The sequence below is a fragment of the Haliaeetus albicilla genome, chromosome 11 (assembly GCF_947461875.1).
Source record: "Haliaeetus albicilla chromosome 11, bHalAlb1.1, whole genome shotgun sequence".
Lineage (NCBI taxonomy): Eukaryota > Metazoa > Chordata > Aves > Accipitriformes > Accipitridae > Haliaeetus > Haliaeetus albicilla.
Window position 1 is genome coordinate 22417164 of NC_091493.1, and position 23287 is coordinate 22440450.

The following is a 23287-nucleotide window of genomic DNA, read 5'->3' on the forward strand; positions in this document are numbered from 1 at the left end:
AATTATACCAAACTTTTCACCATTCTCAGGTCTTTATTACAGAAAAAAATCTCTAGGATACAGGATGCATCCAACATTCAGACCTACTAAAAGTTGTTTGGGGCCAAGGGCCAAACAAATGGGTTGGGCTAACTTTGCTCTTTCCTCACTAGCAACTCAAACATCCCGCACCACCTTTTATCCTCCTCCTTTCCAGTATTCCTCTTACACCCAAATTCTTTAGATGGTAGTCTTGTTTCTCCAGGCTTGCTAGGACTGGTGGGCTGTACAAGAATTAGCCTTGCTACCTCCCAGTTTCTTGATGACTGTGTTAACAGTGCTCAAGAAGCCTGGTTCGTCCCATAACTCTTCTTTCAAATCTGTGGGGAAAAAACTAACGTGATAAAACAATAAATTATCATAGTATAGGATGAGTGACCTTACAGAACAAATTCTGGCTTTTCTGCAAGCTTCAGAGCCTCGTGCATCCCTGCAGCTGATAGTTTCCGGTTGATGTTCCTATATCTGCATTGCAGGAGGTTGCGATAAGTTGTCCTCAGGTCCCGATTGAAGAAGGCATATATAAAAGGGTTAATGAGAGAGTTTGCATAACCCAACCATAGAAATGTTCTCTCAACCCACAGTGGGATACAGCTGCATGCTGTACCACAGATGAAGGGCCTGGCAGTTGAGAGGAGGAAGAAGGGCAGCCAGCAGACAGTGAAAGCCCCAACAATAATCCCAAGCGTAGTGGCAGCTTTCTGTTCTCTTTTAAAGATGGAAATGTTTTTCTTGTCATGCTTTAGGAGCCGCGAAAAATTAGTACATTCTTCAGATTCCTTGTGCAGTTTTGCAATTCCGTTCATAGAAATCCCTTCCATTTCTTCCAGCCGGGGAAAACCAGCAAACTTGTGTTTAGCAGCGCTCCTCCTGGCAGCTTTGTAAATCTGATAGTACATGAAAAGCATCACTGACATTGGAATATAAAATGCAACTGCTGTGGAGTAAATAGTGTAGCCGAAGTCCTGACTGATCAAACAAACTTTTTCATCATTTACATTTTGGGCCCAACCGAAGAGCGGTGGTATAGTGATAGAGGCAGATAAGAGCCATACACACAGGATCATTTTGGCCATACACTTCCCATTCTGCCTTACAGGGTACGTAAGAGGTCTCGTTATTCCCAGGTACCTAGAATGATAATGTAGAGTTACTATATAGTGCAGTGGTTAACTGATAAAAGTTATTTCATGTAGTCTGCCCTAAAGGAAAACATCTTTGGCTAAGGTTTCTATTTTACGTTTTTCAATCCTCTCTTTGCATTTATTTCAAACTTGTAAATTCATGTGTCTTTCACATTAAAATTTATAGTGCTGATATTCTGTATAAAAGTTCTTTTATTCTAGAAGGAAATCTCCCATTAGCCATCACAGAGTGTGATTTTAATGAATTTGTACAATCTTCATGAAGATAACTCATTTTTTGGCTTTTAAGGAAATTCTGAAGCCTAAATTTTATTTGTCTAACTTATGAAATCTTGGAGTGTAGATGAATGCTTACTCCACAAAGCCTACCACTTTTTCTATTGAGTGCATGGTTAAGTTAAAACAAGCATGTATTCGTTCTTCTTCTATGTTCAGCAGTTATGAAGATCCCTGCCACTAAACTGAGATGATGAGTTGTCTTTCTTACCTTCATGTTTTGGATGGGAAAAACAAACTGCAAACTTATGCCAAGAGTAGATTATTTCAATACTACAATAATTCTTTTCATCATTATTTAATTAGAAAGAAATTATATTTATTCAATGCCCTAACTTTTACTGAAGAAAATAACAATCTATCACAGTGTCAGTTCAAGAAGCCCAGGGGGCGAAAAACATAGTTTTACCAGAAGCTAAGTTTAGGGTGGTAAATTTTAAACAGACAAGAAACGTGTTTATAATGTGTTAAGCTTTCATTAAAAAAAAAATTAAAAAAAAAATCTGTTGACAACTTCTACACTTCCCACGTTGTCATAGCCTAAATGATTTTTTTTTTCTAATTAAAAAAAATATCACTGTGGCCCTATATAGCTGGACAGCAATATCCTAGGTTTGTGTTTACTCTCAGTTACAGAAAATTTATTTCCTCTCTAGCTATGGGAAGTTTCTCTTAGAAGGAATTAGATGCTTTTTTTTTTACATCTAACATTTTCACTTTGAAATTTGGTTTCTGCTCAACTGGAACTTACCTATAAGTCACTGTTAACTTCTCAAATTGTTCTTTTTTCCTCCCGCCAAAAGAAAGAATTTTGAGAAAAATCAGTGTGATTCACTTTGTTACTCATATAAGAAATGGTTTCAAATGAGGTTTCAGAAAAACATTATGGTTTAAAGAGGTACCGTGTTTAGTTACACAGTGAAGGTTTTGGAGGGTTACAAGCAAGAAATATAATAACATGATTAAAAATATTTTGGGGGAGCATTTTTTCTTTTTCTATTCACCTAGCAAATCAAATATGAGTATTTCCCTGGCTCTGCAGAATGCTGCATTGTTGATTTTACTGCAATGCAGTAAATTATGGCCAGTGCTGCTGCTTTATACAAGCACCCAGGTATGCTACAGTTCTGGAAGTAAAAAGAAGCATCATTTCATGATCTGTTCTGATGAGCAGCAACAACCCCTCTCAACAATGTCATTGATTTTATATTACTGCTATGGCAAGTGTTACACAAAGGACAGAACTGGTTTATTGTGCCCTATTCTCTACAGCATGCAGAAGTGAATTACAGCAGGCCAGTATCTTGCCAGTGAAGCTGTGCCTGGTGGGGCCATGAGCTAAGAACTGTTATTAAAATTGTCTGGGATTAGAGCAGTGCAATACATGGACCATGCTATTAAAAAAAGGCTGTTTCTTGTGCCTCTCACCATTAAATTATAGTCACCAGACCAGCTCCAGCGACCGTGGGCGTACTGTAGAGTCCACGGAGATTTCTGCTTTACAGCATCATGGCCGAAACTGCACTCCCAAGGAGCTGAGAGATTTCGGAGGCACTCCATGATGTAGAAGAGCAGGGTTAATGCAGTGAAGTTTCAAGAGTTTAACTACCTAAGGGATACATCGTACTGCTTTAAGTAACATAACTGCAGCAAAGGTAAGTTATTACCTGCAGCCCTTCTGGGACAAGAGTGGCACACCCTTAAAATTTGTCTGAATAGCATGATTTAGCGACAAAACAGTTAAACACATCCTTTGTGCAGAAAGATGACTTGTTGTTTTAAAAAAATCTTTTAAAAGTTGGTCCACCTTCCTGAAGTTTGTATTCTTCTAGCTACGACCCAATTGGTCATTAAAAATAACACACTTATGAGATGAGCTTTATTATGTAGCTAAAAAAGTTAAATGGGATTTCTGTAAAAATCAGATCTGTTGGTTGCATGCTCTGAATGCCTATTCTGATGTGTTCTCATGCATCAGAATATTACAAAAAGAATTCATGAAAGCAGAAGTATACTGAAAAGAATTAAAATTCATTAGTTTTGCCCTGGCACCACTTTTTTGGAAGTTATCTGAGCTTCAAAAATGCTATTTGAAATTAAAATACATTAATTAACATAAAAATACACCAGCATCTTTTCTGCCTTATCCATTTTGCTAAAAGTAGTATGATAGGGAAAAGAAGTCAGTAGGTATAAATGAAGGAACATTATCTTTTTATCTCTATATATGAAATCCATTACCCTTGAAAACTTACTTACAACTTCAAAATAATGTAAATCACTACTGTTGTCTAATACACTAGAGAGTGTCCAAGACTTAATAGATTCATGAACTTCAAAAGTACTGTGTCAAGTTCATTTCAAAAATATGCTTTGTAATGCTTAACCTTTAATTACTATCTTAAAAAAAAAAACAACCAAAACCTAAAGGTAAATCAGCTGAACTTCACATGTCATTCAAAAATACATAACACCTTGAGGCCTAACTGCTGGGAAAGAATGAAGTCAAATTCCCTAAAAAACCCACTTCATGTCTCTCAGCTATCCCCCACAAGAAAGAAGTGTCTCAGACTTGTTATTCTGTGATTTGTTTCCTTTCCGTGCCACAGATGTTCATTTTGACCTTGGTGGGGAAGAAACTGTGCCCCAGTTCTCACTTATAAAAGGAGGGCAATGCTATTTCCTATTCTTCCTTCTCTGAGTTTCTTGACTACATACTTCTGCCAGACAGGGCATCTATCCATATTACACCCAGCACAGTGAGGACTATATTTAGGTTACTCCCCAAAAGCACAGTACTGCAGATGCACAGCCCTTATTTCTTATAAACTGGTCATGGCATTTCTTATTCAGTGTTGCCTGATGCTGTATGTGGAACATCAAAGTGCAGGAGCAAACGACGGTCAGGCAATGCTATGAGAAGCATGACGCAAACTCCAGTCGTGGTCCTGCTGCCATTCCAAGAGGAAAGACTGCTGGGTGAGTGGAGAAAAATGAGAAGGGAGAACCTGGCACTAGTATCTATACAACAACAACAACAAAAAAGATGATGGGAACTTTTTTTATGCTACTTCACTGAAATCTGGAAAACAGGCCCTTGCTTGAAGAACTCAAAATGAGAGCAGACAACAGAGACCAAAAACTAGGCAAATGGCAAGGGATGAAGTAAATTTCTTTTAAAATGGATGTGTGTAAACATGCAAGCATGTCCCCATTCCGGGTTGGTTTCTTACAATTTCTTCAGTGTCTCCTCTTCCACGTGGGAGGACCAGAAATTGAATCCTATGCCACAGTCCCATTCAGGTGTGAGGCGCGCGCAGGGTGCTCAGCTCCAGGGAGGAAAAATTATCCTTTGCTGACCGATTTCTGGAGCTCTGTTCAAACGTGGGGGGGGGGTAAAGAGCTTGCTCCTTCTTGGGGTGCCGTCGTCAGCTATCATACACAATTGCCATTTGCTACTTTCATCCAATGACCACCAACAATGGAAAAGGTAAATGAGTAAGTCCTTTCTTTCCTTTTGCTTAATAAAAATCTGGCTCCCTGTGATCCAGTATTTTTTCCCAGTACCTCTAAATTGTTACCATTTAATGAAAGGCAACTGTTACAGACAATTTAATGTAAAACCATTATAACTATATAGGACTGCTCCTGGGATCATTCAGTTTGTGGTTTTTTTCATTCTGGCTTTTTTGATACTGATACATTACAATGACCACAGAGAATAGTTTTTATTCTATAGGGCTAAAAAAAGTCTCCTTTGTCACTTGAACTGTAGATCACAGGCATTTCTTATTACAGTGTGCTCAATATATTAAATGTTACAGCAAGTGTTGAGATGTAATGCATATGGAAAGTAGAATGGTATATGGCAGAGGAAAAACAGGCATCCACAGACCCTGGTGTCTGTTTCTGGCACATCATTTTATCTCTCTGTGACTCTTTGTATTCCCTCTTCCCATTCATGTTTGTCTTAGCTATTTTCTTGTTGTGATAGCTGTCATATGTTACTGCTTGCACAGTGATTATCAAACTGGAAACTGGACTGCCACTGTATCCCACTAGATTTTACTATATTTAAAAATATGAAAGGTTTGATATGGTTTCTTTTCTTGTAAATATATTTCTTTCATACTCTAATCTAGGAAGCTGTGAAGAGTAGTTTTCTTTATCTGCACTACCGTGAAGCGAGTTCACACAGCCATCTACTTAGCATCTACTAGAAGAACTTTTCAGGAAGATCGTTCTCATCACCTTCACATGAATAACTCTCCATTTGTAGCTGAATTGATTAGTAATTCTATAAATGTAGAAGAAGATAACAGTTTTTCTCCCAAGAAAAAAAATATCAGCAGTACCAGGCATGGTAGTATTTCAGGTTAACCAGACATGACTTTTTTTTTGTGGTGTGAACCTGACTTTTTTTTTCAGTAGCAGAAAAGTTCGTTTCCTTTTCTTTCTGGTTTTTTTCCTGAGGAAGCTAAACAAAGCTGTAATTCTTAAGCTGTAAAAATGGTGAATTGTTCATAGCTACATTGGAAACTTTGAGATGGGTCTAGTCCTCACACCTTTTGAAATATCCAGAAAGCAAACTGAGACTTAACAGCTACATCAACTTCAACAACAGAAAGAAAATAGTAATAGCAAGGTCCAATTTGGGATCCTGTGTCCAAAATCTTTCTTTATTACCTCTGTTATATGGCTAAAAGATAAAAGAAAAAAAGTAAAAGGACTTGCTTCTCACTGTGAGCAAAGTCACAGAGTAATAGAAAACCTAACAGCTAAAAGCATTAAAACTGTTTTGAAGCCTCCTGCTCAACCCAATAACAAATTTAGGCAGATAGAATTCCATTCTAATTAGTCCGCATTTCTTTCTCAGAATTCACTGACCTGATCTAACAGACTATTATTCCAAAATCAGATTAGCATCTTTCACTGTCTGACTTTGCTTTTATGAAGAAGATTGGATTACTAGGGAATAGAACTAGAAACATTACACTGGAAATTATATAGATGTGAAGTATAGCTATTTCTACCAGGAGTCTCAACATATTGTTCTGTTACCACTTACAATTTGGCTAGGAGTTGTGCTTAACCTGAGGTTCTTTCAGTTCTTCCTATTATTGTATTTTAAGAGTGTCATAAAACTGTTTTATTTCAAAGACACAAAAATGCTTACTTCTTTGCTTTTGTGCTCTTTTTTCTACAGCAGCTTTCCAGCTTTGATACATATCTCCTTGTATTAGTTTCTTTGCCAACCCACGGCTATAGAATCCTGTCTAATGATTCACCTGCAATAACTTATTCTGAAGAATGATGCTAATCTACTCATCTTCCTTCAGTGGCTGTGATTCTCTCATGATCTCTCATAATTCTTCTGTTTAATTCAGTGCAACATTAAGAGGTGCTTCACAAGAATAGGAGCATGATGCCATTCCTAAAAGCTATCCAGCGCTCAGAAACATTCTCCCTAGTATAGTGATCAATCTAGATTTTTTTTTCTTATACTTTGATGCGTTAAACAGCAAATTAAATGTAAATGTAGCATATTGAAACAGTGATCAAATGTATTATTTCTGTTATGGCTATGTCAAACCGCTTAACAGAAATTGTTCTCTTCCTTTCAAAGATACTGTGTTTACACTAAGCGAGAGATGCTCTGTCCCACAGACCTGCTGTTAAATAGAGTAAGGTATACAAACTGGTCAGGGAAATACTATTCCCATCGCATATTTCAGTAACTGAGATGGAAGGAAAGGGATAGAAACATAAAAAAATGAAGTGCTGAGACATGAGCATTATAGTGCACAACTATGGTGTTATAATGTGAAGAGTTACCTTGTTAATTATTGTATGACAGTATTGATACCCGCCTTTCTGCATTACAGACTGGCCTCATAATCACATCATGATAACTGCCAGTTTATTGTCTGGGAAGAGGAGGATATTTCAGAGGTAGTAAAATACTTTTCTCCTTCCCAGAAGTGAACAAAGTTACTGATTTCATTGCATATATGACAGCTTTCAGAATATGAATTAGACCACTTTAAAACCTAAACATTAAATATTGTGCAATGTTAGAGTGAGGCAGCAGAACTAACAAAATCAAATTATTACTCAGTGGAGAAAAGACTTTGTTCAACTAGTTCTGTGCTCCATCTAGTTAAACTTTGTATCTTTTCTATGTAGTGAATTAGTATATAGTTTATAAAAAGTCTTAACACAGTGGCCAGCTTCCACATCTTAATTACATTTGCTAGAAATGGTTAAAGCTTCATCCTTCTCAGTTGATGGTGAATGCGGTAATGTGAAAGATCTTAAAAGTGTGTTTTGGTATCTATTGTTTTAGATGCTTATGTTTCATGTTTCATACAATTTCAATATTATTCTTATTATTGAAACAGTGATACTTTAATTTTGATACTTGGAAGAATAAGAATGAAATATTTGTTTTGCTTTCAGCAAGGTTAACACTTTCCATTATCCCCCTTCTTGCTCTCAATTAAATGTAATTCCTTAAATTCTCTTTACAAGAGGAAGACATTCATTCCCACTGTTACAGTGGATACATATTGAACACACTACTATACTTCTGTTGTACATAGTAAATGTTCTGATTTGATTTTTCTTTTTCTCAGAAATCATTGTAGGGGTTTATTTTTGATGGAACTCAAGAAGTGTAGGCTTTTCTGGCAGTGGGGGAGGATTAAGTCAATCAAAATTAAATATCTGTTCATTCTAAAGGAATGTAATTTGCATAGTAGAAGATTATGCTCTCCTCTCTTACATTTCTTTCTATTTCTCTGTAGTTGCATGGACATTCTTCCTCTCATATTGCATAACTCTACAGCTTCATATCTTTCTTATTTATTTTAGCTCATTTTTCATTCTTGTATTTAACTCATTCTATTTTTACTTCACTCTCTTGCCCTGCCTTATTTCTATTTCTCTCTTAGCTCTGTATTTTTCTCTCTTGTTTTTTGCCTACTGATCTAAGACATCCATCCCATAGATGGGGGGATGTATTCTGCTCTCATTCTAAGAAATATATAACAACTGTATTGCCAGAAAGAGGCGTGCAATGTCTTTCCATTCAACTTCTATTACGTTAGTCATAATTTCTGAAACCATAGTCCTCTTTCCTTTCAGACCTTGGCAAATTTCTTTTACCTGTCCTCATCCTTTGTCTTTCATTTTACCCCTGCATGACTGTCAAATTAGTTGTCACTGGTCACCGCCTTGTTCTTAGCTTCCTGACAAAACAGTTTGGTAGCCTTTAGTATTCCACTGCAAATAATATGTTTTTTGGAAGAAACATGCAGTTGCTGATGTTTATCTTGCAACACTGCCTGAATGGTAGATAATAATGTATTTCCTAGGCAATATTTTGTAATTACCCAAATAAATTTTTTATATTATAGACTAAACACTCTCATTAACTGCCTTTGAAGAAAACAGTACCTGTATATTTTCCTTTCTTCTATCTTCACCAGTGACATAAAGGTAGGACACATAAGAAGGGAAATGGATTTCAGCCCGTTCCATCCTTCACCAGTCTCCTAGAATCTAAATGCATTTGAAAACTGAAAAGGTTTTGGCAACAAAATATTTAGAATTAAGTTGCACACTGTAATGCAAGACTTCCTATTTTTAAATTTTTTCAAAATGTCTGAACTCCATCTTTGTGGGTTTCATCATCTCTGGTTTCCTGTATATAAGTGTAGTTTGCTTACTGAGTGCAATAAGATCAATTATATACAGAGCTCGAAAGTGCTTCTCACCCCACTTCTTGATAGATAATCTGTAACACTTCAAAAGCTCTCTAAATCTGGGCAAGTCACACATAGGAAGAATCCATTTGTCTTTACACTGTTCAACAATGTGCAAGGCTGAGGGAAAATAAAAAATAATTTCATGCTTTTCTAAAAGAAAATATGTAACTGTGTCAGGGGACACACTACCCACTTCTGCCCTTTCACCCCTCCATAGATTTGCAAATTCCCTTTATTTAACATGGATCTAATTTTTTTGTGGAAGAAGAAGTGAGAAGAGAGTCAAAAGGCTCTTCCTAAATTTTTCTTTCTTTTCAAAAGTAAAAAATTATATTAATCAAAATATAGGATAAAGTACAATTCACAATACATATTACTAACATTTCAGGAATATTCCCTAGAGAAGGGCTTCTCAGGCTTTTTAAGCAATGTCTTACTTCACTGAAAAATTCTTTATGGTATTCATCATAGTATATACACAACTGCTTCACAAGTACAGAAGGCCAGGCCGTTGTACACTGTTACAGCTTCATACTCAATGGTATAATTTACACTAGTTGTTAAGTCATTTTATCAATTAAAGAGAAAAAGGAAAAGCAAAACATCTTCAAAAATGGCTGTTGGTTGCTATATTCAGTAAGGTGATTTATATCAGAAAACACTATCTTGTTTAAAATTCACATTTCAGTTTATTCCACATTGAGTGCCTTTTTATTATTCCAAAATATTTTAGACTCATAGAAACAAATGCAGTGCATTTGCATCATATCACCTGTTGTACCTGTCTAGTATCTAATTACATGTAGACTAATGTCTGTCACTGATGTGACTTTTTTTTCATCTTTATGTGTACGATGCAGTATCTCATTTTATTAAGTTATTACAAGATGCCTGGCCCCTTTTTGAGGAAGTAAAGAAGATATTTTAGCCTTCTGATACTATCTGAGAAGACTAAGACAGGAAAAGCTTTGTTCTAGAAAAGAATTAAAGAGAAGTCACATTCTCATTTATTTCTGTCTGGTTGTGTTGCAATGTTTTTTTGAGTTTGGGTGTGCAGTAAAAAAGTTCAGGTTGGAAGAAAGCTAGGAAAGAGGTTTTATCTCATGTATGATAGAAGAAAACTGGTTGAATCTGAAAAGGAAAAATTAATCTGAGGGTGACAAGTAAATGATTTGCCATGACTGGAGGGAGGTGGCGCTGGCAGTGAGCCTGAGGAGCAGCAGAGGAGACCCTGAGCATGGATGCATATAGTCCAAAAGCTACTGAGGAGGAATAAGGCTTGACTTGAAATATTGCTTAATGGTGTTACATGGGACTCAAGAGAAAAAGAGATGTACTGGGAGATACTTACGTTTTTCCTCCTTTTATCAGTCTAGATAATCTGAAACAGTGAATGGATTGGATGAAGGAATGGACCACTGGGTGCTGGTAAGGCACTGGAGGAGAAATTACATAGCTCTATTCTTTCTTCTTTATAACAAAGAAATTGGGAAGGAATGCTTTAACACTAGAAGTCATCTTTACGATGGCCTTAGTTCCTGAGGAGTTAATCTCATGTTCTGATGCTTACTCCCAAGCATTTCTATCTCCTGTACAATAAACCTCACTGTCCTTCTGGCAATTACAGTCTGTCAGAAGACAGGCATTAACCATAATCTTTTGCTGAATGCCTACATGTTTAGAGGATCTAAAGCCTTAGATGATTCATTTGCTCGTTGGCCTGAGCCACCTATGCAACTGAAGATAAGGTTCAACTCCCTGAACTTAATTTGATCCTATGGGCTAACCAGTAGAGAAAAGCATGAGAGCTGGATGTCATAAGGATAACCCAAGTTGCCCAGCTGATAGGCAGAAGCACTCCATACAGTTGATATTTGCTGATAGTAAAAGGTTTATTTGCTGCTTTGCCTTTCCTGTGGGGGAGAGTAACTTTAAGAAAAGATGTGGTTTCTTGAAGCATCAGCTGAGATGAAATCCCTACTCTGTTTAACAGAGGCAGTTCCTGAGCAAAAGAAAACAGAGCAACGGAAAATAATACATTTTGCAGATTAGGAACTGGAAAGTCCTCATTTTCCTCTTCGGGTTCCCCCCATCTTACCTCCCTCATGCCCAGGGGCGCTGCCAAAGCCAATGAAGATTTCAGAGTTTTGTCAGAGTCTGCAGTACTTCTTACCTATTATTTTTTCCCCCTTACTGCCTTCAGAAAGGGTTTTAGTTCTCAAACTCGCAACTTATTAACTGAGCTCAGATCGTTCAACCTCCCATATCCTGACTGGTCATGCCCTGTGGCAAAGATGAGCTCTCATGATTCCAGGCCAGCCTGCTGGTTTCAGCCAGGCCAGAGGAGATGTGCCAGGAGACAACCACCAGACATGCCTCAGTCTTGGAACTGTCCTGTTCTGTGCAAGCACAAAAGTAGGCTGTAATAAAAATTGCAATGTGTTTTCTCTCAGTTCTGTACTCTGCCAGACAGCAGCACAAATATCCCTTAGGTGAGCAATGAGGCAGGCTGATAGCCCACAGGATCTGTGTCTATATTTTGGCCAATATATCAGTCTGCCATTCTCTTCTTCCATGTGCGTGCGGGCACATACACACACACCCCCCAGATGACTCCTTTGCATCTGGCAGCGAGGTGGATCCCAGGATGTATGTGCTACAAACAAGTTGAAACCAGAGCAAAGTCTAGGAGGGACCTTCAGAAAGGGTACTGAGTGCCTGTAGACATGCCTGCACGTGGGAGGGTGCCTAGGTGGGTGCACCTGAGGCAGCCTGGAGAGTTTCTCAGGACAAGCGGTGGAGACTCAGATTGGGGACGGGACACCAGGCCTTTAGATGGTTCTCAGGAGGAGGAGGTTGCCAAAACAGTACAGGGATGTCCAGTTCAACAATACAAAAACGCAGCACTCCCAAGTCCCTGCGCCCAGCCGAGCGCTCTGGCTGTTCCCTGGCACCATACTGGCATAAGAGCCAGGCCTCCTGTGCCCCTTGCTTTTTGCAGGAGAAAGCCTAAACACAGGGAGCTGCAGAGAGCTCTGCTCTGGGTGATCAGGGAACCTGAGTATCAGGGTTTGCCCTGACCATGCCAGGCTGTCACTTTAGAAGCAGCTTAAGTGGCCTGCCCAGAACAACAAAATAAGCCTATAGACCCTGATCATTGGGTCATCACAAGCCAAGGTTGGTGCTTCAGTTGCATAACCAGGGGTTTTTGTGTTACTTGAGGTAAGCTAACAGATACCTTCAACTAAAATGTGAGGGGGCTTGATTTCAGAGCTATGAAAAACTGTCTTTTTAAAAAAGAAAATCCTCGTCAGACTCCCGTAAAGTAGAAATGGCTAAGGTGATTTTCTCCAGCTTCACTACATGAGTCACACTTGGATTGACACTAAACATCAGCTTAAAAGGAATTATTTTGAAAGTTATAATGGTGTTTCAAAATGAAAGCCTCCTACAACTTTAACTAGAAAATCATGACTGATGTCTTTAGTACAATTAAATGAAGCATTTCAGAAACTTCCACAGTATAAGTGATGAATGAAATGAAAAATCACAGCCCATTGAACTGATAATACCACTATATTAAAACAAAGTATCTCCAGGGAATAGCTATTTAAATGTGCTGATATTTATGTCCCCTCTCTTCCTTCCTTGAATACAAACAATTTAAACATAATATCTCCTGACAAAGCACATAAGGAACAACCCCCTCTAGAATACCTCTTCCCTCCTCCCCCTTCTTTCTCTTCCTCTCTCTAAAGAGACAGGAAAAATACTGGAAGGACCTGGTCCAAATTCTCCTCTTTGCTTCTCCATGATAGTAATATTGCAAAAGCCCTAATGAACACCTCTATGGTCACTATGGGTGAACCTCAACACAGAATTAATCTACTTGGATGTTTTTGGCTTTGTCCATAACTGTATTGGCGTGAAGGCAGATCTGAATTTCTCAAAAATCACACAAAGATTTTGCTATGTTCTGCTGGATCAAGTATGTAAAAATTGTAAGTGTTCACCTCAAGTTTTAGGTTTTTTGCCCAAGCTCAGCAGGAAAAAAACCACAGTATATCAATAAACTGTGTTAGAGACACAGGAAAATCTAAGTCTTAAGTAGGTTTAATTAGAAGTCTTATTTCTAAAACTTTGGGATGTGCAAAGCATCTTGTATAGAGTCTGTATAGAGTCTGGGTTTTACTATAATATTACCTGTCGAAATGTCAGCTAGAGGTACCTACTGTTCCCAGAAAGTGGGCACCGTGGATTTTAATTTCACTCCTTTCCTGAAAAATATTTTTAAAATATTGTCATTGTAGTTCAGCGTAAAATACACTTTTCACTAATGTAATCCTCTCACAAAGGAATGCTTAATGCAAATAGGTCTGAAAGCAAAAAGAAAACCCACTAAAGGAATAAAAGTGAGAAATGGCAACTTTGGGACTGTAGCTGAGGTACTGAAGCAGCCAAAGCATCTAAATAATTCTGTTTCATAAAAAAGTCCAAGGTGAAAGAGGACACTATGTCCTCAAACACCAATATATTCTGGCTGACTAACTTAGATCAGTGATGCTTTACCTGAGAATAGCAGCAAACAAAGCAAAGAATTTTTGTAAAGCTGAGTCAATTAAAAAAAACAACAACCAAACTACCCAAAACATGAGGTAGGGAGTTTGTGATAAATTTCCAGAGTATGAGTGACTAAGTACGACTCTAGTCAAAGCACTAGAAGAATAAGCTACCTCTGCTCCAAGTCACATACTGACAAGTATCTAGCAGTGCTGTGTGAACAATGAAAAAAGCCACGCCGTGTTTCAGAAAAGCTTTAAAACTGGCCTTCATTCTGAATTTTATGGAGGAAAAATCAAAAGTTTTTTTATCTTGAATTGACTGGTTAGAACCACAATGGTGCACTGAACCCTGCTTTTCACATACAAAACTAGTTTCCTCTGAAATATCAGAAGAGGACATCACCAGAAAGTAACTCTAATTGCTTTACTTAAAAAAAAAAATTCTAGCAAAATCATCTCAATTTTATACAATATTTTTATAACAGAACATCCCATTCTGATTCTCTACAATACCAGTATTTTTTTAAAGCTGCAGACTCTGGAGCTGCTTGTCCTCCACAGTAGTAAAAGCATGTCTCGCTTCCTAATATGAATAGGTCCTATCGTAGGAAGAAATCATAACCTGTTTTGGAAGGGGAGGTGGTGGGTTGGAGAGAGCACAGTATGAGGGGAAGGTATCAAGGAAGGCAGGCAGGAGGTTAGATCAAATTCTGTATCTGCAGTTCACAAACCTTTTAGAAAACTGCTATTCACAGTCCTTTCCAACAGAAACTTCTGGAACGGGGACTTATCAGAAGAAAATAAGGCAATTCCTTCCCTGTAACTTATACGAACAGATATTTATTTACCATTTCTTGATATTTTAGCAGTATATTGTCTGCTCAGTATGTGGTACAGAATGAGGTTATCATGTCTCATCATCTTTCATGTCAATCAATGTGAGGTCTACTGTAGCTACTACATCTCTTAACCATATGTCATTTATTTCCTTAGCACTCATTTTAACTAACATATGTATTTACAGCTTACTTATATACCAGATCCCAAGTTCTCCCTTCACATGTAATCCTCCTGCCTGCTGTCATTTTCCTCAGAAAATGTCTCATTCAGTGATATTTTGGAATTTAATTTCAATAAATAAATTGGTCAGATCAAGCTCTCCTCTATAAACTGGAAATAGAAAATTTGTAGGAATTTAATATTACTTCACAAATATTTCTTCCCTTTGCAATCACTCAATCCTTAAATACACAGTCCCAGGTGCCCTTTAACTAAAGGAGAAGATTGAAGGGGAGAAACATCTAGTGATGAAAAATGACTGCAGCAAACCCCAAATTGCAGTGGATAAAACTGTATGTTCAGCCCTTCACTACCACAGTATTTAATAGTTCATTTGTCAATATTTATTCATTTTTTACCAGCAGGTTTGAGAATGAAGAACGTAATGGCCAAACGGACACTACTTCTTTCCAGCTAGCCAGTCCTCTACTGTAATGAACTTTGAACCTCCTGGATCTTGCTCAGACCTGCCAGGCTGTGGTTCCATGTAGCTGGCTTTTTCCAGCTTGCTGCTTTGGTAAAATTTAATCCAAATCCAGAAGTCCATACTCCCCATTTCAGATGTCACCAGGTCTACTTTTGCAAAGGCAGCTCCAAGTGAGCTTATTGATCGCTAGACAGGAAACCTGAAAAAAAAAGATTAGCCAGGATAATGTGTCCTCTTTGTCTTGTTGAATAAGGGCCTGCCCACAACAAGTTTCTTTTCCTTCAGCAGCATCTTTCGTAATTTTCCTCCTTCTTAAAATCATGCAAAATCTGCAACACTAAATATTTTTAAAATATAGAACAAATTTCAACACAACACAAACTGCTACCACCAGCTTCACAGGCATGAAAACATAGTACATCCAATCTACAGAATAAACCTTTTGCTTTTCTCCTGTCAAGAAAGGAGTTTCTGGCCCTCTTCCCCTGGGCTTTCTGTACAGAATGACAAAATTTGAGGCCAGATTCAACTACTGGTTATCCACAGATGACCATTTGTCCAGCTTAGGGTGGGGGGGCAGGGTGTCACAATTCTTTTACAATGCCTTTTCGTGTTCCTCAGAATTTAGAGTTACACCTTTATGCTAAAACAGAAATGGATAGAGCTGACGATAAACCATCTGCTCCTCCAAAGTCTTTAAAGGTAACGGGATTTGGATATTATCAAGGTTCCCAGACCTCTCTTCTCTGTTCATTTTACAGGTGCTACACCACACATGAAAGCAGTGAAATAAGTGGGATCAGCGGAAGGAGGCCCTTCTTCTCATCTCTCAGCAAGTATGTCTTTCCTTCCTATTTTCCTTTCCTTCTGAGCAGCAAGATGGCAACTCTAAGGTTCTTCTGAGATATGGTGGCATCAACTTTATGTGGATAAAGACTAAAGTACCTAAGGTTTATTGCTATGCCTACAGCTTCCAATAATATCAGTCCTCATTGCCAGGCTGACAATTTCAAACATGCATTTGAATTTAAGGAGCAGAACTTTGGCACCAGTGTGAGATGAATTACCACAGCTAGCCTGTGGAGATCTCAGGGAGCTCACTGCAAACTGCAGGTGTTTGGGATATTTGATAAGATGCTGCCTTCAATTCAACACTTGGGCAGCAGTGTAGAAGCTTCAGGCTTTGGAAATGTTAAGCTCCTTCTTGTGTTGTTTAATTCACAGGCAAACAGTCCACTGTGCTATTTTAATTTCAGTTATTTTTGAAAAAAATGAAGATTGTGTTCTGCTAATGACCAAACTTGTTTAGCAAAAATAGCTTTTTAATATGGGACAATACACTCTTGAGAGACTACAATCGGTATTGTTGCTAAAACTGCTTGTGCTAAGAAGTGGGTCTCTGAATGCAGACTCTTAAAGTAAAAGGGAAACTGCAGTACATAACAATTCAAAAATTAAGTCTTTAGAGCCAAAGCTGTGCTTTTTTTAGCATCAAAACATCTTATCAGACTATTAAAGGAAAGCTTTGCATCTTGTCAGCAGCTGTTTTGGGTCATGGGTATAAATATTTCCAAGTAATTTGTGGCCAGAGAACATACTCTGATTTTGTTCAGGGATTTAGTATTTCAACTATTTGTTAAATGTCAACTTCTACAGCAAATAAACAAAATTTAACACCCCACATGGAAAACTACTTACAGAAAATTATTCTGGCAAATGGTGCTGTGCATCTGAAATACTTCATGACAATCACAATGTGTTTTCATGGTTTGTGTTCATGATGATAGTTACGTTGCAAATTCTACAATAAGTTTAGATAATAGCATATACTTCCGTTATCTGTGCTCATGCCTTCCATTTTCACCTTCTCATTTTTATGCCTATTGCCAATTTCTAAATACATGTTACCAGAATAAATCTTCTAGGCCACTATTCTCTACTTTGATTTAAAAATCCCTACATTTTCTAGTATGGGAACAGTCCTTTAACTAGTAACAGACACTACTGACAACAGACTTGGGTTTTTTGCCTTTTGTGTCCCTCTCTGGAAATCTGCAAACCATATGTAGAAATACATTGTCCCTAGTCTCTAACACATCTCTCATGAAAAGCAAACAGTTTTATAAATAATGTACTTTAAAAAAGCTCTGTATCTGTGGCTCAATTTAACTTGCAGCAGCAATATGCCATATTTCTGATTGCAGGTACTTGTATAGCTGATGAGAAATGATGATTCCAATGCCAGCAAGGTTACTGATCAGTATTCTTCAGTGGGAGTGAAGATGGCACAGCTGTACGCCAGGTTACTGGGAGGACACCTCATGATGTGTCTGCCTAGATCTCCAATAACAAGCTCTCACCAAAAGACTGAAGAGTTTTCAACTCAAAAAAATCAAAGTTTATTTAAATGAAAACTAGAAAATTGATCTGTTTAAATACAGAAAACTCATGACATGGTGAGTTAGGAGTAAAAAGATTTGTACACAATTCTCCCACAAGAACAGTGCCCTTGCAGGCAAGCCTTTGCTTCCAGTTCTGATTTTACCCAACTCAGTGAATGTCTGACATACGACAAACTCTGCCCAGTCTCCCTTGGTCCCTGAGCAGTTTTTCCACCACTTAATACAAGGCAAGCTGCTGCTTGCTCCTCAACCTGCTACACCCTGCAGGACAAATAGCTCCCAATATCAGAAAAGTGTTACCTTTCATGTGGGTCTACCTCCACTTCCCACAATCTCCTTAAAGGAACATAAAAAACCATAAACGAAAATGGATAACTAACTTTCCTTGTGGTTATATTTTTAACTTACACTTCCACAAGCTAAAACACTTGGTTTCAAGTTTTTGACAGTACCAAAAAACCACCCATTTCCTTGATATATCTCAGGAAAAAACTTTGCTGCCAGCTTTCTCATCAAGACACAATGTACCTCTAAGAATAGACTTCACCCTGGTTTCTCTTTACTTTAAAAAAAGTTATTTTTGTAACGTCCCTTCTTGGTTTTGTGTTTTGGGTTGTTTTTTCAACAATCATGACCATTTTGCAGTGAAATAGCTGTCCACGATGATGTTAACCCCCCTCAGAGGTCTCTTGTGCTAGCTTACAATTTCATAGCAGGGGCCAGGATAAAGACAGAAAGAATATACTCAGTACTGACTTGATTTCCCTGCACATCTCAGTTCTGCATATTATTAGAACAGCTGGCACTATTAGAAATTTCATTCTTGTCTGTACATTACCCAAAAAACTTGTTTACTGTTAGAGGTGAATCACTACCTGTTTTGTATACATGCTAGCATGTACAGAACCACCCATATCATCAGATAATCTAGATGTTCTATACAAAGCCTCCTGAGTAAACAGCAAGGTACAAGAAGAAAAGCAAAGCTGCTGCACTCTTTAATATTGTTGTGTTAGTTCAAACAGAATAGAAACAGATTTTCCCTATGACATATTTCATTACTGGAGTCTTTTGGAAAGGAAAACTTAACCTTTGTCATAAGAGTTTGTTCAGAAAATTTTGTCTTTTTTTTCTATCTTCAGTATACAAAGGAATAGATATACTATGAGTCAATCATTTAGAAATAGTTGGCTATCCAGTACAACATGGAAAACTAAAACTTGTAAGCTTTCCAGCTGAAAGAAATTATCCTCACCTTACAAATAGTAGTGACCATTAGGACAAAAGTGCAATGAGCATTGCTTTATGATGCTCGTGCTTTGTACATTCAGATACCAGAACTTGTAATTTTCCTCCCCAGTCTTTCCTGTATGACAACTGCACTTTGGCAGACTAAACTGTTTCTCAAGCTCTTTTATGTTCATGTAAGACCTACAATGGCCAGCTCGCTCTTCAGATTTCCTAGTCCACAGAGGAAGGACCAGATCTTTGTGTGATATACTGAGAGGGGAAAAAAAAAGAGGTGTTTGTAGATGAAAGACAGCACCATATGTACAATATCAACTGCAGATGAAATGGGATATTATGTTCCAAAAGTTGCCACAAATGTTTCTGATAAAATGTTTCAAACTCAACAAGGATATGAAAAATAATACTGGATTTCTTTTAAAGAAATCAGATATTCTCCCTACATAATTTACAGGGATTTTTATCAATAAGTTTCAGAGAAAATTATTCTAGAAAAGTCAAAGAACATCCCTTGATTAATTTCTGTTCCTCTAGAAGGTTGTGAGAGCATGCTACCAGTGATATAATAACCTTGCTTCAAACACAGTATAATGACTACAAATTCTTTGATGTTTCATTCTATGATACTCATTCAGTTCAAGAAAAACACTCCAGGAAAATATAGTTTGATACCAATGTACACAGGTTACACTACACCATGCCAGTATGATATGTATCTGCATTTTTGTGATTTACATTAGGAGATATTTCTGAAAGCTCCCTTCAAAACCTAAAAGGAGTGTTTCTAGAACTGTATTTTTCCTGTGAATCTTGAAGCAAATCCAACCTCACTTATCAAACTATTTTTGTGACCCTGACAGGAAAAAAATCACTTTTAAAACATCTCCAGAATGCCCTGCTTGGCAAAAATGTGAATTAGTGTTCCCTTACCTCTGACTATCAGGCTCCTTTGAAATGTCTGGATGAACCCCCAAGAATTAGAGACCCCAAAATCACTTCTGAAAACTCATCCAGTGTTAAATCCTGGTAGGAGCAAACAGAAGATAGTTTCAAATGCAGGGGGAAAAGGCAACATCCAATTTCAAAAAAAGGCTTTCATGTAAATGCGGTGCAATTGCAAATCTCCTGGTACCGACTGAACTACCCATTCATGCATACCTTGGAACATTACCAATTGCAGTCACTTTTCACTGCCACCTCTAGATTATCTTGCATCTCCACACTTCATGACTCCCTTTCAGTAACACTACTTAAATGCATCCAGTATATAACAGCAATAGAATAATCAATCTACAGATTTTTTTCCATAAGCTAGACAAGTTATTTACAGACTCAGAAAGAGTTGTTTATCAGGCTGAATAATGGAAAGAATAGTTCTTGTGCTGCTGGTGGTGGTTAGGAATTAGCTACCATACTGATTCCAAAACTTTCTTCTGCAATATAGACCTTAATTGCAGTAACTCCATCACACACTTTTTCTATAGTTCCTTTTAGGTTTTTCCCAATTCCTCAGTTATTTCTGTTTAAATATATATTATGAACAAAATCTCATGGGGGGCACTGCTGGTGGGTGCCTATATTTATTCTAGATCCAAAATATATTAGATACTGGATCTTTTCATATCTATCTCTATATGTATATTCTACATGTATATTCTGAAGGAACTGAGCAGGGCTGGCAGAACAGACCGCAGCCTATTCCACCCATGGCCTGAAAGCAGAAGAAGAGTTTCATACTGAAAGGGAAGATACACAGGGGTCTTAGGTGCCATTAGGCTTAGGAAATCCCTGACAGGGTTTTCAGGTCACATTATCAGTTTTGGATGTAGGCAGAATTTAGATGCCTGGATTCTACTGAAAGTGCTTAAGTCTTTATTTAAATTTAGTCCCCAGTTCTTCCTGTGAGGCACTCTGAGGCCTGTTCAGTTCCCTGGCACTCACCAAGGACACTGGAAATGGGTGAGCTTTTAGGGACTGACATATTCTAAGGTGAAGCATAGGTACTCATACCTACCTGGAGTGTGGCAAAAGATACTAAACAGCGAGAGAGAGAGAACTGATCCTTGTGTATACAATCTCAGGATCATGAAAAAGGCCTGCTTTGCTATCATTTGCATACAAATTCTAAATCCTCATCAATTTAATGGAAGTCTGGAATACTCACAAATTGTTGGCTAAGATACAGACTGGAAAAGTTCCCCAAAAAGTGTTTCATTACTTGTGTGGGTGTCGGGAAAGTGTTATAATTCGTCAACTGTATCTGAGTAGTTATGTTACTTCGTCACTTTCTAAGCCAAAGAGCTATTTTTAAATTGAATTAAAAATTGCTACTTATGCAGTTATGCAGTGGATACTCTCCAAAACAGGATTTCTGTAGCTATCTTGGGTCAGAAGAACATGATGAATCAGCATGCAAACACCACCAGTTTAAATTCAATTAATTCCCTTTATATGTTCATTCACCCACTAAGATGTGGTTTGCATCCGTCCCTCATAGTTCACTCCCAATGTTCACTTACTCTTAAATGTAAAGGAATCTAAATGTGGTATAATTTATTTCATTCAGAACTGGAAAAGTGGAGCCTTAAGAGAAAAAAAACCAAACACACTAATAAGAAATGCTTAAAGAAGGCTACTATTCACCGAGGCACAATTATCCTGCCAAAGTCTCTATAACTCCTACCTTTCACCAGAGCTACCTCTCATGTTATGAATGGTGAGTATAGTGAAGGTAGTATTGATTGTCCAGGTATCAAGCTGTCTAGCCTGTTTAATCCTTACAAAATTTGAAAAGGAGAAATACTCTTGTCTCTCCATCACATCTGTTTTAGTTCTGACAGACCTGCCTGTAAGCAGAGAGTCTTCTTCCAAAGTGGAGGCTTAAATAAGATAGGGATACCTCAAAAATAACATGCTTATCTCAGATCACCCTGATAAAGATCTGTGGAGGTTTTCATGTTGTGAAATAAAAGGAAAGATATGATCTGAAGAAAAGCATAATAGTCTAAATCTTGGTATCGTTATGGTCATTATCTCATGATCTCCAAGAATTTAGTTCTTCGTGGATAATACAATGACCTTTTCAGACTAGCTTCTTTTTTGTGCATCCTGTGCAAAGTTAGAGATCCCCATAAAAGCATACTAGCATCTACTTTGCAGTCTTAACATTTACACAACTTAGAGTAGAAGCAACTGAAAAAGCATGAGTAGTGCTTGATGTGTCTGACTAGGAAAAAAAAGATGGGCTTTTTTTCAATAGCATGAAACCAGCCCATTTGTGGACTCCATGCTAATCTGCATCTTTCAGAGCTTTCCAACTGATAAATTCAGCCGGAAAACGTATCCGCTACTAAGGGCTGTACAGCAAAATATCTCTGTGTGCAACAGGCCTGCCAGCTGCTGGCATTTCAGGGCTCTCAGTGGCATGAGCTGAGTAGCACATATTTATGCGAGGGAAACAAATCAAAAAGCCTCTTCAATTTATTCATTTTATCCTGTTTGGAAGGGCCTCAGAGCCTCTTTTTTACCAGCTATATTTGTTTGTTTACCAAAGATATTATCTCTCCTTACAAATCTTGCCTAACAGTTTGTAGCAAACTTTTTTTTTTTTTTTTAAGATTAATTGAATAATAACATTCTTTCAGCTATTTACCTTCAACTGATTCTCATATCTGCTTCAGGAAGAACCTAGAGGTTTAACAAAGAAAAATTTAAAATATCCAACTTATTTGTTGTCTCTGCACTGCCTGCGACAGCCTCATCTTTCTCTTCAGAAGATACTTTACTGGATCACAACAAAGGCTTCCTAAACTGTCCTAAAGAGCCAGGTGGCAGTTCAATTCATAATTATTATTCAAAAAATGTTCCTTTTTGCTCTGTCTTAACCCTTCTCCCTAAACAAATGTCTCCTGTGTGACCTCAGGACACTTAATTGTTCTACAAGGTTTAAGTTATCTAAATGGCACCGAGGATAGTGGCCAAGATGAAGGATGGTGAATTTCATTCACTCCTTCCCTGCTTCTGGATTTCCTGGTTCATCTTGTATTTGTATTCTTTGCACCGAGTTAGTAAGGGCTCTATCATCAGAGATCTTCTCCTTCTGGATAATGTAAGATATGCAAGCGTTTCCATCAAACCCATGGAAAAATGGTCCTCATGAAAATGGTCTGACCCTCTAACGCACTACATACATTGTGATTTGCAGCTCCTGCACCACATACAATACTTTATCCAGAGGCACTCATTTTCAGAGATAAATCTCCCTCACTGATCATTCAAGGCTTTCCTAACTACAGAAGTGTAAGAACAACTGCTGGTAAAAGAGCACCATCACAATCAATGCTACACTGGCAACATTTCA

General features: G+C 37.8%; 1 protein-coding gene across 1 annotated transcript in view; it reads right to left on the reverse strand.

Annotated features, from left to right (window-relative positions):
• HTR7 (5-hydroxytryptamine receptor 7) overlaps window positions 1-23287 on the reverse strand; it is a 40393-nt gene that overhangs the window by 14271 nt on the left and 2835 nt on the right. Inside the window, exon 2 of the mRNA XM_069796595.1 lies at window positions 424-1170. Coding sequence (XP_069652696.1) covers window positions 424-1170 — 747 coding nt within the window. The remainder of the gene's footprint in view (window positions 1-423; window positions 1171-23287) is intronic.